This window comes from Balaenoptera ricei, chromosome 21, assembly GCF_028023285.1.
Source record: "Balaenoptera ricei isolate mBalRic1 chromosome 21, mBalRic1.hap2, whole genome shotgun sequence".
Lineage (NCBI taxonomy): Eukaryota > Metazoa > Chordata > Mammalia > Artiodactyla > Balaenopteridae > Balaenoptera > Balaenoptera ricei.
The window spans coordinates 13,997,439-14,014,558 of record NC_082659.1 but is presented as its reverse complement, the minus strand read 5'-3'; the positions used below and the strand labels follow the sequence as shown (position 1 = coordinate 14,014,558).

Genomic DNA, 17,120 nt, shown 5'->3' with positions numbered 1-17,120 from the left:
ATTGACAGATAGGATGAGTGTCGAGCTGGTAAATGTTCAACAACTGGCTCTCCATGGGGGAAAAAAAGCTCCGATTTGTAGCATTTGCCGATTTCAGGTGTAAATACCCATGCCATGGCCAATTACAAACCGACAAGGTGATCATCACTGACCTCAGAGTTGACAGATGTGCACTGTCCACTCCCGCACCCAGCACAAGCCGGCCCTGGGACACCACGGCTCTAACCCGCTTAAACAGAAGCTCTTTCAGGTCCTTGATAACTTTTATGAGTGTAGAGGGACTCTGAGGCCACGAAATCTGAAAACCGTAGCTCTACAGTAATTTTTTCAAACCGTGGGTTGCGACCCACAAGGAACAAAATAAAATTTAGTGTCAAATGCCATTTCTTTTTAAATGGTAAAGAACAAAAAATATCAAAGTTTTCACAGGTACTGAGCATTATTTGATGAAACTGCATCACAATATAAAATGTATTCCTGGTTTTATTTTTAAAGTTTGCAAAAAACACTGGGGGCAGCAAGCTGGAAAAGGACAGGCATATGGCGGCCCCGTGGATTCTGGCCGCATGAACCTGAGCCGGGCGGACATGGGGAGAGAGGGCAACTCGTGGGAAGAGGCGGCACAGCCAAGGACAGAGAGCTGCTGCTGCACGACCCACCGCCCTCGGCGGCCAGGCCCCAGAGCAACCTCACAGGCAGGACGGGAGTACGTTCTGACAGAGCCGCGAGACAGGGCTGCTCAGAAGAATGCGAGTTACCACCTGCCCGACGAGGACGCCGCTGCTTCCTCATCCCCTGACGTATTTTGCAAATACTGTCTCTCGTCCCGACAGGAGAGGCAGACGGTATCAATGAGAAGAGGCCACGGGACCGGTGGGGAGCCCGCTCCTACTCCAACTGAGTCCAGATCCAAACGGGCAGAAGGCTACTTACTGCAATAAGACTGCTCTTTACGTCCCAGTTAGAGGTGCTATGACTCATCCTACTGTCACTCACACAAGAGTAAGACAAACACTTAAGATCCTATCAGCAAACCTAAGAGAATAAGAATTTGTTATGAGCACAGAAAGGCCTTGTTGAAGTCTTCTTCCATAGGCAGAGTCACCTCACAGGCACAAACCCTTCCCGTGTAACAGAACAAAAGGCTACCAAGCCTAAATATTAGCAGTTTTCACACTGAAAGACCTTCTCTAATTACAGCCCACATGCTCCAACACTGAGTCCCTTTTAAAAATCAATTTTCAGGATATTGTGATGCAACAGAGCTCTTAACACAGGACTCACACACACACAAAAATGAACTTCATTTAAACTTTCCTGAAAACTGAAAACTCACTGACACTCTTCAGAGTGTAAAGCACTATATTTAAATGTTCTGTTTCTAGGTACCCTTAATACTGTCTAAATAAATTCATGATAGTGCTGCTGGCTCCATAAAATTCATTTCACTGTTTCAGTTATTGACAAAATCAAACAAGTCTATAAAGTGGTTTTCTATTAAAAATTTTTTTTAATTTACTCTATCAGAACATTATAATTATCCCCCCAGTATGTCTACATTTCCAGCCAAGTGTCAGCAAGAGGATGAATATGCCAGAGTTTTGTTTGACTTCAACCACTTTCTCAATAAGGAAAATATTTTACTGGGAATAAAGGTGAAGGGGAGGTTGTTCCCATTATAACAGTTACCTGGCGTTCGCCGCCTTCAGGTCACAGAAGTGAGCGAGTAAAGCTCTCACGACATCATTGCAGACAACTCTGACCACGTCCACGTGGCTCAGCCTGTGGCGCAGCTGTCTGGCAACTTCCCAGAAGTCCTCGGAAAGCAGGTGGTAGAGCTGCCCCTCGTCTCTGCTGAGGCTTCCATACCAGGACAGGATGTAGTCTCTGTAACTGTAGTCAAACACTACCGGGAAGAGACAAAGCGACGCGTCAAACATGGGTGAAAGCAGCAGACAACGAGACCACTTTTCTACTGGAAGCTGGCCACCTGCTATTTAGTAGTCACTGTCTAAAATATGTGGACTTTTTTTTTTTTTTGATGTGGACCATTCTTTTTTAAGTCTTTATTGAATCTGTTACAATATTGCTTCTGTTTTATGTTTTGGTTTTTTGGCCGAGAGGCATGTGGGATCTTAGCTCTCCGACCAGGGGTCAAACTCACACCCCCTGCACTGGAAGGCAAAGTCTTAACCGCTGGACCGCCAGGGAAGCCCCTCACTGTTTAAAATTTAAAGAGAGTAGAAAACAAAACAAGGGAAGACATACTCTTTCCTGAAGCCTTTCAAAATGAGAGCGTCTCGTCTAATTAGAATTTTGGGGGTGTGGTGACCACAGATACTGGATTTTCTCAGATAGCCCAATCTTTAAATATTCTATCTTGGTACCAAACTCTCTGATTTTTTTTTTTTTTAATTTTAAATTGCTCTAGACAGTACAAATAGGACCAATGGGTGGAAATCACAAGGAAGTTGTTTTTTCTGTTCAACATAAGGAAGAACTGAATAAAACCATTAAAGCTATTTGAGAGGCTGCCATATTAGATGACGAATGTTCCATCATAAGAAATTTTTAAACAAGCTGAGTATCTAATGGACAAGGATGACATGGAAAAATTACTTCCTGAGATGGTAGGCTGGATTACACGACCTCCAGGCTTTTATATACTTTTACCCTCCTTCTGGGCACCCCAATGCCAAGCAACAAGAGCATGATGACACACACCTTGCCAATAAAACACTGCTAATTTGTTCATGTGCAATTCTTTCTCTCGTACTCTTGTGTCAAACAAAGTTTTCATGCCAAAGAATTTTTAGCTAGTAGCAAATAAATCTGCAAACCAAAATGTTTGGAAAAATAGAAGCATTTTTCCTTTCATTAAAATTTAATTTCAAATTAAAGCAGGAAATTAAGAGCAATTATAAGAGAGACTTAATCTCTAAAAATAAGATCTTTTCAGCATGCTAAAAGATTTATGTGAAGGGCATATTCACCTACATAATGTCTCACTACATTTGTTAACCACATTGCATACTCTAATTATTACACATCTGAAATACTCCTCTGATAATAGGTTTTGGTGAGAAATGGATAAAAATAAATACTGACAAAAATCTGTACTCAGTAATAGAGATATGTGTTAGCCACAGGCATATCTTCCATCAATAGCTCATCAGCACCCCTCTTCAAACTAAGTATCATAAAAATATAACAAATATAAAAAGTACAAAACAATGCCATGATTCTAAGTACGTATTACCTAACTACATACACTCACTTACACAAGTACACATATGAACAAAATGTTTTTAAATATACCTTTTAGGTCAATTCAAGGAGACAGAAATTCGTGATCATAAAATCATTTTATGGTCTTCATTAAGAAATAAGCATAAGTAATGTAACAAACCACAGTGAGAAGTGAAAGAACACTTATTCTCACTGCCAAGCAAAGAGATTTTCTTCTAAAGGCAAAACAGCCAACAAAAATCCAGATGCTATTATCACTCAAATACATCTAATTTCTAGGACGGCTCTCAAAGAAATAAGCAGTAAGAGGGAATCACTGAAGATTAGAGAGAATGGAATAACATGATTAGAACTTCAGCTTTAGTTAGATTAATCTGAAAAGAGGATTTAGGGTAACAAAGTAGAGAATTACTAGAGGTGAAGAGACCAGTTAAAAAGCTACCATTTAGTCTAGAAAATGTGATGCTAGGTAAGTCTCTATCTATAAATGTTCAGAACAAGGAATGACTCAGCCTAAGTAAATAGTATGAGAGAGAAGCTCCGAGACAGCCATTTTCCATCTCTGCCTTCTCCCCAGGATAACTCAGGGTGCAATCTTCCATGCCCAAGAGGTAGAGCCCTGCAGGTTGTAAATGTCCATGACCTGAGTCCCCTGGCACAAAGAAACAGTCCTCATTCCACCAGGAACTGCCCCAATGATAATGATAAGAACAACAATTTCACTGATATATAGATGGCCCTTTACAGTGTACAAAGTTTTCAAAAATGCAATTAATAATTACTCTCTGTGTGCAAAAGGAAAGTCATCTTCTGGGAAGATTTTGGGGTTATTAGGTTATGTCACTGGTTGATCTATTCATTCATTCAACAAAAATGGACGGATATTTCATATCACTAGGTAAAGAGTCATGAATGAGGGACTTCCCTGGTGGCGCAGTGGTTAAGAATCCACCTGCCAGGGGGCTTCCCTGGTGGCGCAGTGGTTGAGAATCTGCCTGCCAATGCAGGGGACACGGGTTCGAGCCCTGGTCTGGGAAGATCCCACATGCCGCGGAGCAACTAGGCTCGTGAGTCACAATTACTGAGCCTGCGCGTCTGGAGCCTGTGCTCTGCAACGAGAGGCGCGATAGTGAGAGGCCCGCGCACCGCGATGAAGAGTGGTCCCCGCTTGCCACAACTAGAGAAAGCCCTCGCACAGAGACGAAGACCCAACACAGCCATAAATAAAAATAAAAATAAATAAATAAAGACCACTGTGATAGCATAATTAAAAAAAAAAAAAAAAAGAATCCACCTGCCAATGCAGGGGACACGGGTTCGAGCCCTGGTCCGGGAAGATCCCACATGCGCGGAGCAACTAAGCCCGTGCGCCACAACTACTGAGCCTGAGCTCTACAGCCCGCGAGCCACAACTACTGAGCCCACGTGCTACAACTACCGAAGCCCGCGCGCCTAGAGCCCGTGCTCCACAACAAGAGAAGCCACCGCAATGAGAAGCCTGCACACCGCAACGAAGAGTAGCCCCCGCTCACCGCAACTACAGAAAGCCCGCGTGCAGCTACGAAGAAAGAAAGAGAGAGGGGAAGGAGGGGGAGGGGGGGAGGGAGGGAAGGAAGGGAGGGAAGGGAGGGAAGGGAAGGAAGGGAGGGAAGGGAAGGAAGGGAGGGAAGGGAAGAAAGGGAAGAAAGGGAAGGAAGGGAAGGAAGGAAGGAAAAGAAAGAAAGGAAGGAAGGAAGGAAGGAAGAAAGAGTGAGTCATGAACAAGATAAGTTGAGCCTATGGGGAGGGGGAAGTCATGCTCTTTGAGGTACTAGCTCTGCTTCCGCTGTGTCAGCATCTAATCCTTGGACAGTCTAAGCAGTCTGTCTACTTAGAGTAGTCCAAGTCTACTGAGCAAACAGCAGGTACGCAATAATTACTGAATTAAATTCTCTGGCCCACATTAGTGAGATAATTCAGGGGAGCCTAGTGAAAATTAGGCTATAGATCTAGAGAGATTTAATAGTAAGTCAAAAAGATTTTTAAAAGTCTATCTTCTTTCAGTTTTCTAGGAAATGTAACTTCAGGAGAAAGCCTTTTAAGGGTGTCTGGTATAGCTGCCAGTTCTCTCCTAACTTCATATTTAACACCATGTATTTTCATCTGAAAAACCTCAGACATTTTTTTCTGTACATATAACTGAAATTATCAGTTTTTAGAAATTTAATTTTTAAAATATCTTTTTAAACTTTAATTTGATCAAAATATATTATTCTCTTTTAAACTTTAATATTTGTAATTACACTTACTTGTCCCCATTTCTAGACATATAATATTGTACCCGCCACAATCCCCTTTCCAATCATCCTTAATACAAGTTTCACGTGAATGTCCTTCATTCTTTTATAAGGTTGACTGATATCCCTTAATTTGGTTAACTGGTTTGTCCATGAGCGAGCCTGAGTGTATTTATCCCCAACACACCTTCTCTAGGTTATATCTAAAAGAAACAAAGTTTCCTGATACCTACTTTAGGTAACAGAGAGCAGATCCTTGCTTCCTATCCTGGAACTAGCTCCACTTAGCTGGCTAGTTTCATGTGACCTGCAAATTCCTACTTAATCAATGTTTAGATCCCATCCCTTTAACTAAAATATGGATGTATTTATTAAGTCTTCAAGTAAAAATTCATGAAGAAAAAATTCAAATGCAACATGTAGACAAGGATAGATAAATTTGCTAGGAATTACTATTTTCCTTTTAGAACATAATGAATTGCTTCCCATGGTAATTATATATCCTAACTTAATCCTTACCTTCTTTCAGAGCTTTGTCCATGTTATGAGAAATGACTACCCTTCTAGACTGAACTGACTCGTTTGAGTTTCCATACACAGGACTCTGAAATGGAAGAAGAAGAAGAAAAGATGCATATTACTGAATGAATAAATCATACATAAAAATAAAAACAAAGGTATGAAAAACCATTTAAACAGGCATTAAAATATTGCTTAACAGATTATAAAGGTCTTCTGGAAAAGTAAATAAATGCTTAAGGTTAAGAAATTTTTGAAAAAGAAGAATTAAGGAAGGATTTTCCCTACCAGATATCAAAACAGTATGATATCAGTGTAGGAATAAACAAATCAACAGAATGGTAGAAAGTACAAAAACACCTACATATAGATACATATATATATGAGAATTAAGAACATAATGAGAATTTGAAATCTGTGAGGAAAACAGACTATTCAATAAGTGGTGTTGGGACAATTTGATATTCATGTGGCAAAAAAGATTAGAGTCTTATCCCACACTTCATATATAAATAACTCCAAAGTGATTAAAACGCTAAATATTTTTTTTAACTAAAAAAGCATTTAAAGGAAACAAGGGAGACGCTGTGTTTAATCCTGGGATGGAGAAGGTTTCTCTAAAACAAGACACAAAATATAAGAGTTATAAGGGGAAAAAAACCCTGACAAATATGACTATATAAAATATAAGATTCCTGTTTGACAAAAGATAACTAACTATAAAATATAACTGACAGATAATATCTGCAACATGTATAACAAAGGACTATTATTTCCTATATACAGAGATCCTAAGACAAGAAAAATAACTCAAAAGAAAACCAAGCAAAGAAATTGACAGGGCAATCATAAAATATAAACACCAATCAATTCATGAAAAAAATATGCAAACTCCTTTTCAATTAGAGAAATGCAAATCAGAGCAATGAGATACCATCAGACTGCCAAGACAGGGGCAAAGAGTCATCATATCTAATGTTGGCAAAGATATGTGGAAATGGTCATTTTCATACATTGTTGGGGGAAATGTCCATTTCTACAAGCTTTTAAGAAAACTGAGCCACGTGTCAAAATTTTAAATGCACTATCTTCACTCAGCAATTCCACTCCTAGGAATCTAGCCAGCATAAAATACCTCCACATTGCAAAAAAGTATACGTACCAAGAATTTCACTGCTATATTGATTATAAGGGCAAAAAATTGGAAATAACCCAAGTGTATATCAATAGCCAAAGAGTTAAATTATGATATGCTCATATTTTACAATATAATGCAACCCTTAAAAGGAATGAATTAGGGATACATATGCCTTCATGGGAAGTTTTCCATGATGGAAAATGTTTGGAAGCACATATGCTAAACTATTAAAAGTGGTTTCCTTTAATAGGCAGAGGCATAGGATTTTAACTTCTTCCTCCATATATGTCTGTGTAACAGTAAATTTAAAATTTTTAGTTATAAAAAGATACTAGCTGGCAAAAACAAAAAACAAAAACAGAGAGAGGCAATGTACCAGATTTAAATCCCACTATCTGGCTAGTAAGACGACATTAAAGAGGAAAACTTTTAATTGATCACATACCAAAGTGATCAAAAGCATGTATAATGTAATTGGGCCACTTATTGGTTTCCGAGCATAAAAAAAAGCTACTAGTAGTGGAACGTAGAGTACTTCTTTAGGCATGGGAAATATTACAAGCGCTTTACTAGCACCACCACAGTCACTCAGGAGATCTAAATGGCTCATGTTAGCATCACCTTCATCCAGTAAATGAGCATGAGGAAACCGCTTTGTTCTCGGGCAGGCCACCCCAACACAGCTGCAATCAACCCCATGGCCCTGGACCACCCGCCCATGCGCAGAGAATTTCTAGTCCTTGGCTTAGTTTCACACTACCCATGGGTCAAATGCCAAGAGTATCATCCATTTTTGTGATCACTGTTATTAAAAAACAAAAGCCATAGTCTTTTTTAATAAATTTACTTATGTATTTATTTTTGGCTGCATTGGGTCTTCGTTGCTGCACGCGGGCTTTCTCTAGTTGCAGCGAGCGGGGGCTACTCTTCGTTGCAGTGCGTGGGCTTCTCATTGCGGTGGCTTCTCTTGTTGCGGAGCACGGGCTCTAGGTGCGTGGGCTTCAGTAGTCGTAGCACGCGGGCTCAGTAGTTGTGGCCTGCGGGCTCTAGAGTGCAGGCTCAGTAATGTAGCGCACAGGCTTAGTTGCTCCGCAGCATGTGGGATCTTCCCGGACCAGGGCTCCAACCTCTGTCCCCTGCACTGGCAGGCGGATTCTTAACCACTGTGCCACCAGGGAAGTCCCAAATGCCATAGTCTTGAGATTCCTTAGCTGAAACACTTTTAAAAGCCTCAAGAATCCCTTCATGCTACAAATTAACATATAACGTTCAACACTTTCCCAAGGAATCATTTTTAAAAAAAACCTTAATCATACATAATCCTATAGACAAAAGCCACTTTATTCCTAAAAGAAATATACTCTCATGCGTTTAAAACCATTTTCTAGTCTCTGAGTAGCTTGCTATAAAATTAAGGGGTCAGTACATTTTACTGCAATTTTTAAAATTTTAGTTCGTGAAAGAAAAAAATTGAAGAGATGAGAAGAATTTTTAAATCCTAGTGCTTTTTAGAACATCAGGCAGATATTTCAACAACTTATGAACTGGGGACAAAATTTTAATTGAGTTAATACTTTTAGAGTGCTATACTGATAAATAACTTTAATCACAACTTCTCAAGTCTTCAGCAGTCTCTTACAGCTTCCCAAATATAGGTATGGCAGTTTTCATGCACAGTACTAACCGGATGATGAAACCACAGCCAAACAACACTTAATTGAGAAGTTCCTGAATTGGGGTTCTTAAAATGGAAACTGTCTTTAAGGGCTGGGAGAGAAGCAGGTGTGAATACGACAGCACATGCATACCTAAGCATATTGTGAGCTCTTGTATCTATCATTACAACTTCCTTCAAAACAGTTTCTTACTTTTTATCTTTTCTTTCTCTCCCTAGTTAGGGCTTTACTAATTCTCGCCATCTGTCTGCATATTTCTTTTCTCTCTCTGCTTCATACTTAGATGTAATACCTACAATAAACATGTTTGTCACTACTCACTGTACCTGAATTAGGCCTTTACTCTCTTTAATTTAAAAAGCTTATATGAGAATAACGTTTTCTATGTTGGCTCTTTACCTAAAAGCGCTATTATTTTTTCCATCTCGTTTTCCAAACTGGTTTTGGATTTCCCTGCACCCCATCCCCCAGGGGGTCACTGGCCCTTAATAGAAAGAAAAAGAAAAAAAGTTCTTCAGCCCTGTCCCATCCTCACAGCCTGATGGCGAGTCTGTAATTAAGGAGAACAGGAAGATAAAAGAAAACATCACGGGCCCAAAGTAACTGGGTAACCATGCATGGAAATTCCTTTTTTAAGGATTTAATATTTACGGAGCCAGAATCTCCTCATGACTAAACTACTACGTGAGTGTAGATTAGTCACTACATACTCCTTTTCTTTCAGATCACAGAGATGGAATTCACTAATTAATCATTATCCCGAGGTGGAGAAAGAGAGAAAGGAGGGGAGGAAAGGAAAGAAGGGGAGAAGGCCGGCACTAAAACAGAGGCACATGTGCATTCCTGTGGCCCAGAGGGCAGTGGAGCAAAACCTGTCTTCATTCTCCTTCCATTTATAGGTTTGAAAAAAGGAACTCCACACGGCAGAGACTTCCCCAAAAGATGCGTTACAGCAAATGCTAACCTCCCTCTCTGCACTGCACAGGTCCCTCCCATTCCTCAGGGAAAGCCTGCCTCTTCCTGACAATCACTTTCCTAATAATGCTGGTTTTAGGAAAGGTGAGAGAAAAATGTGCGTCCTTTTCTCTCTGTCACAAAGGGTAAGGGACAGAAGTCTTCACTACCCGATCCAGAACTGAGGACTTCGAGTGCAGCCTGAGCAATCCGCCCTCATGTGATGTTTGGCATCCATATCCCAATATTAAGATAGATGGGAGTCTGGTGAACCAGAACCCTTGTCATGTAAAAAAATACATCTTATTTTTTACTTAATTAAAATAAATGAAACCCGTCTTCATTTTAAGATTTAAACCTAGCTTAGAACCAACTTGTCAAGATCACTTTTAATCACTCAGTGAGTTCCCTGGGGAGAGAAAGTGAGCAGCCTCAACATATAATTGCTCATTTTGAAAACGTTTTCCGGGCTTCCCTGGTGGCACAGTGGTTAAGAATCCGCCTGCCAATGCAGGGAACACAGGTTCGAGCCCTGGTCCGGGAAGATTCCACGTGCCACAGAACAACTAAGCCCGTGAGCCACAACTACTGAGCCTGCGCTCTAGATCCACGAGCCACAACTACTGAGCCTGCACTCTAGAGCCCGCAAGCCACAACTACTGAATCCCGCGTGCCTAGAGCCCATGCTCCACAACAAGAGAAGCCTGCGCACCACCGCTCGCCACAACTAGAGAAAGCCCATGCGCAGCAATGAAGACCCAACACAGCCAATAAATAAATAAATAAATAAATAAAAACCAAAGACCCAATGCAGCCATAAATAAATAAATAAATAAATTTATTAAAAAGGAAAAAAAGAAAACGTTTTCCAAAGACAGGGCAAAACCTGAAAGCTCTTCTCTGATATATGATTCTCAGCATCAAGGAATAGATGCCATATCAACAAATCCTTTCCTGAGTATATATCAGCTTTCTGTTTGCTCCTGAATGTCAGCTGTTAGTCTACAGCCATAATACACTCAAATTGTCTTTATGTCAGAGTAAAGACACCCTCTCCTGAGGGAACAACATTTGGAGAGAATCCATGTGGAGAGTCCTGGGTACTCTGATACCATTAGCAACTAGACAACCAGGAATGATCTGGAATCCAGCTGAGACATATACCTCATTTTCCATTGTTTACAAGGATGACATTGTTTACTGTGTTCCTTCCTGTGGTAGCAGAGATGGGGCTAGAACAGCCAGTCCATGACTGGTAATTCCTTTCATGCCTATTACCTGAGCTACTCAAATAAACAAGTGTTTCTCTCCTTTGCTATATACTTCTACAAAAAAAAAAAAAATTATTTATTTTGGTTTATTTTAAAAAGAAAAGCAATTGAAGGAATGATGGGTATAATTTCCTGTAAAGCTACTGAAAGAGTGACTTATGTTAGGAAAACAAACACAAACCCCCAATCATCATTATCCACATGGAGTTGTCACGTGGCCGAGTCTTTCCAAGTATTTTCAGCATCTGACAGTCTACTGGGATCTCATGACTAATAACCATGTTATTCTCAAAACCATGGCTCCTTTCAAACCAACCATATTCTGCCTCCTCCTCAAAAAATAATTTAATCAAAACCAAAGAAACGAAGGACCCACACATATCCCTTCTCAGGAAGATAGGAAGGGACTGAGAAACTGGAAAGGCCATTTGACTTGACTAAGACCCTGACGAAAGGCTGTGACATGAATGACAACAGTCATGTCAGAATGGAAGCTGAGTGGCCACCGTGAGGAGTTATGAGGGCTCCCAAGTCCAACAGGACTTCTTACTAATGGTAGGTCCTTGTCCCAGCCACTCCCTCTCTAGCTCAAGTGGGCTTATAACACCTCAGAGAATTAAAGAAAATAATATCAGGGGTCCAAAAAAGAAACAAGACAACAAGAGCCTGGCAAGGAAAATAAATGAGTTAAGGGGATTGCTAGGGGTCCCAATTCTTTTCAACAAAAAATGGAAATCAAGAATTTTATATCATATCTCCAAGTAATTCATTTTATTCCAAACATTGTGGGCTTACACTGTTTGGACCAAATCCTGAGCCACATTGGAACGCTGGGCATCTAGTCGGTAATTGCTGGCTCATGGAAAACATTTAGCAGTATTCCTGGCACACAGTAGCGAAGTACAGCTATTATCACTACTAAAACTCAAAATGTTATCAACTTGCAACAAGTTGAGGCTAATCAGCTGGTTGGTTTAACAGCTGATTTCTTGGTTTTCTGAAGGGAAAGGTATAGTGGAAACGAAAGCAAGAGAGAAGGGTTGAAAGTTAAGTCACCAAAGTTAAGACACTACATAATAGAACATAGTGTTCCTGAAGCATTTTTGCTTTTGAGGCTGTACTTTCCAGAGAGCAACGTGTCCATTTCCTGGACATGTTCTATTGCGTATTGTGCCTTTACACTTTCTATCACTGGTGAAGTTTTTAAGTATTCAAACAAAACCTGGTTTTATCAGAATCAGTTTCCTGGATTGTGCTTTATAATGTTTAACCATGGATTGGTTCAATATGGCGGAGTAAAAGGATGTGCAATCACTTCCTCTTGCGAGAGCACCAGAATCACAACTGCTGAACAGTCATCGACAGGAAGACACTGGAACTCAACAAAAAAGATACCCTACCTCCAAAGACAAAGGAGAAGCCGCAATGAGACGGTAGGAGGGGCGCAATCACAATAAAATCAAATCCCATAACCGCTGGGTGGGTCACTCACAAACTGGAGAACAATTATACCACAGAAGTCCACCCACTGGAGTGAAGGTTCTGAGTACCACGTCAGGCTTCCCAATCTGGGGGATCTGGCAATGGGAGGAGGAATTCCCAGAGAATCAGACTGTGAAGGCTAGCGGGATTTGATTGCAGGACTTCAACAGGACTGGGGGAAACAGAGACTCCACTCTTGGAGGGCACACACAAAGTAGTGTGCACATTAGGACCCAGGAGGAAGGAGCAGTGACCCCACAGCAGACTGAGCCAGACCTACCTGCTAGTGTTGGAGGGTCTCCTGCAGAGGCAGGGGTGGCTGTGTCTCACCGTGGGGACAAGGACACTGGCAGCAGAAGTTCTGGGAAGTACTCCTTGGCGTGAGCCCTCCCAGAGTCTGCCATTAGCCCCACCAAAGAGCCCATAGGCTCCAGGGCTGGGTCGCCTCAGGCCAAACAACCAACAGGGAGGGAACTCAGCCCCACCCATCAGCAGACAAACAGATTAAAGTTTTACTGAGCTCTGCCCACCAGAGCAACACCCAGCTCTACCCACCACCAGTCCCTCCCATCAGGAAACTTGCACAAGCCTCTTGGATAGTCTCACCCACCAGAGGGCAGACAGCAGAAGCAAGAAGAACTACAATCCTGCAGCGTGTGGAACGAAAACCACATTCATAGAAAGATAGACAAAATGAAAAGGCAGAGGACTATGTACCAGATGAAGGAACAAGAGAAAACCCCAGAAAATCAACTAAATGAAGTGGAGATAGGCAACTTTCCAGAAAAAGAATTCAGAATAATGATAGTGAAGATGATCCAGGACCTGAGAAAAAGAATGGAGGCAAAGATCGAGAAGATGCAAAAAATATTTAACAAAGACCTAGAAGAATTAAAGAACAAACACCTAGAAGAATTAAAGAACGAACAAACAGAGATGAACAATGCAATAACTGAAATGAAAAATACACTAGAAGGAATCAATAGCAGAATAACTGAGTCAGAAGAACGGATAAGTGACCTGGAAGACAGAATGGTGGAAATCACTGCTGTGGAACAGAATAGAGAAAAAAGAATGAAAAGAAATGAAGACAGCCTAAGAGACTTCTGGGACAACATTAAACGCACCAACATTCTCACTAGAGGGGTCCCAGAGGGAGAAGAGACAAAGAAAGGACCTGAGAAAATATTTGAAGAGATTGTAGTCAAAAACTTCCCTAACATGGGAAAGGAAATAGCCACCCAAGTCTGGGAAGCACAGAGAGTCCCAGGCAGGATAAACCCAAGGAGAAACATGCCGAGACACACAGTAAGCAAACTGACAAAAATTAAAACAAAGAAAAATTATTAAAAGCAACAAGGGAAAAATGACAAATAACATACAAGGGAACTCCCATAAAGTTAACAGCTGATTTCTCAGCAGAAACTCTACAAGCCAGAAGGGAGTGGCACGATATATTTAAAGAGGTGAAAGGGAAGAACCTACAACCAACAATACCCTACCCTCAAGGATCTCATTCAGATTCGATGGAGAAATCAAAAGCTTTATAGACAAGCAAAAGCTAAGAGAATTCAGTACCACCAAACCAGCTCTACAACAAATGCTAAAAGAACTTCTCTAAGCAGGAAACACTAGAGGAGAAAAGGACCTACAAAAACAAACACAAAACAATTCAGAAAATGGTAATAGGAACATACATATCGATAATTAATTACCTTAAATGTGAATGGATTAAATGCTCCAACCAAAAGACACAGGCTTGCTGAATGGATACAAAAACAAGACCAGTATATATGCTGGCTACAAGAGACCCACTTCAGACCTAGGGACACATACAGACTGAAAGAGAGGGGATGGAAAAAGATATTCCATACAAGTGGAAATCAAAAGAAAGCTGAAGTACCAATACTCATATCAGATAAAATAGACTTTAAAATAAAGAATGTTACAAGAGACAAGGAAGGACACTACATAATGATCCAGGGATCAATCCAAGAAGAAGATGTAACAATTATAAATATATATGCACCCAACACAGGAGCACCTCAATATATAAGGCAAATGCTAACAGCTATAAAAGAGGAAATCGACAGTAACACAATAATAGTGGGGGACTTTAACACCCCACTTATACCAATGGACAGATCATCTAGACAGAAAATTAATAAGGAAACACAAGCTTTAAATGACACAACAGACCAGATAGATTTAATTGATATTTATAGGACATTCCATCCAAAAACAGCAGATTACACTTTCTTCGCAAGTGCACATGGAACATTCTCCAGGATAGATCACATCTTGGGTCACAAATCAAGCCTTGGTAAATTTAAGAAAATTGAAATCATATAATGTTTAACCATGAGTTAAAAAAGGTCTTGTTCTCCTTATCGATAAAAGAAACTTGTCAAACATATACTGAGAGGTTATCATTTAGGGAGACTGTATTGATAGAAAGTAGTGGTTCTGTGTGTTTTTACCCCTCTTAATCAAGAATAATTTCTGTTTTAGATATAAGAAGGAAAAGCTATTCTTTGAAATTCAAACCTACAAATGTTCTCATATGGTTTTTCTAGATTCCAAAGATGCTTCAATTTCTTTTAAAAATACTATTTCTAATTATATCAAGTATAGAGACACATTCTATATTATAGATGTAATTCAGAATTAAATCAACTGATAACACCATTTTCCAGAGATAATCACTATTGATATTTTGGTCTATTTCCTCCTAGTTAGCGACTCCAATCCTTACTATTACTTACTCTGGACAACGTACTTTTCTGTACCTCATGTCCTCAACTGTAAAACAAAGATAACAGCAGTACCTACCTCTTAGGGTTGATAAGAGCATTAACTGAGTTAACACACATGCAGCACTTAAACAATGCCTAATAACACATTATTAATTATAAAAATTACTATTGGTGCTTTTTTATTTTCATACACTTTTGAAGAAATTAGGATCACAGTACTCACACAGTTCTGCACCTGGTTTTTCACACTCAGTATTATATCATGAGCATCTTTTATGTAATAAAAGATTTGGAATATATTATTTTGACTTACTTATACTGTAATTTAACTATAACTACTGTGTATTTACTTAGGCCTCACCATTTTTTCCTATTTTAAATGAAAAACATTCATTTCCATGCTATTGATCTAAGTGTAGTACCACCAAAAATGTTCTAAAAAACACTGGAAGTGTCTATGAACCATACACTGGATTTGGACTCTGACTTCAAAGGACTGTGCGCCTCGAGAATGTTGATGTGCTTCAAGCAGAGTCTTCTATCAGCCAGTGAGAAACTGAACGGACAATAGGGCGTGGGGGGTAGGGGACACTCTGAAGCACAAACTATGCAAAGGTGAACAGGAAAAGTCCCTTTCCAGACTCTTCAACCAACACTAACCTACGTGCCTTGAAAGCCCAACACTGCAGGGTATTTATTTCCAGGTGGGGAGATGAGTAATGGCCACAGGGGCAGGTCAGGGCGTTCTCTACCCTCAGGGATACTTACACAGTAAAGTAAACCACTTTGGCCTCCAGAAGCATAAATGTCTATCATGATTTTACCTAAAATGAACTCGGCAAGAGATCAATGGTAGATTAGATTATCAGTAGCTTCCGTAGCTTATTACGCCAGTTATCGAAGTATTGTTGTGTTCAGGCTAAAGGCCAACCCTGCCTGCATGCAGATGTAGGAATCAAGGTTCTGTTTCCTTTTCTACAATGAAAGATAATCAGGATAGATCCTGAGACTAGATCCTATGACTGGGCATGAAATCAGCTAGATCTTTCCTCTGAACAAACCTGAAACTCAAATGTGCTTCAGGCTGGAGCATAACCCCATTATTATTACTATGGCAAAAGTATATGACATCACATGATAGTGGCAAGAGCACTTAATTGAGACCCAGATAAAAGGAGGCGAGAGTTGATTCTTTGCCATTTTCTTGCTGACTTATAATGAATATGTCCATTTCTCTGAGATTCAGTTTAAATAATGTCTGCCCTATTTATACTAAAGGATTATTATGCACCTCAAGAAGGATAATGCATGTAAAAGGGTTTTTTTTAAATTATAAAACAGTATTCAAACATAGTTACTATGGTGCCAAAAGTCACAGTCCAAATTTTTTACAATGTTAATCAAAGAATGATTATAGTTATATTACATGTGATTAGTATTATGACCTATCATACTTTCAGATTTGACTAGTATCACAAGCAGATTCCTTTAATAATGTTTCTTGGTGATTAATCTGCTTTCTAAGAGAAAAACGATTATTAATGCAAACACAAAATCTCTATTAACTTATCAATAGAGGTGTTTCTTGAGATAGGCTAATATACTAAGGATTGTTTTTCCATTCAGTTGGAAGAATTAGACTCATGGGAAGAAAAATTGTGCTTCATTTCTAATGTCAAGGACTCAAATCTGAAGATCCTTAGGAAACACACTCCACTTGATTACAAGAGAAATTTAAGTATATTTCAAACCAGACACAGATTTGGAAACTGAAATTATAACATGCACTTGAAAGTATA

General features: G+C 39.9%; 1 protein-coding gene across 6 annotated transcripts in view; it reads right to left on the bottom strand.

Annotated features, from left to right (window-relative positions):
- Positions 1 to 17,120, bottom strand: part of SNX25 (sorting nexin 25) — a 113,165-nt gene that overhangs the window by 80,753 nt on the left and 15,292 nt on the right. For all 6 annotated transcript variants that reach the window (XM_059909736.1, XM_059909735.1, XM_059909734.1 and 3 more), the window contains exons 2-3: positions 6,045 to 6,129; positions 1,690 to 1,906 (exon numbers count right to left, since the gene is read on the bottom strand). In XM_059909736.1, the coding sequence (XP_059765719.1) occupies positions 1,690 to 1,906; positions 6,045 to 6,129 (302 nt within the window). The remainder of the gene's footprint in view (positions 1 to 1,689; positions 1,907 to 6,044; positions 6,130 to 17,120) is intronic.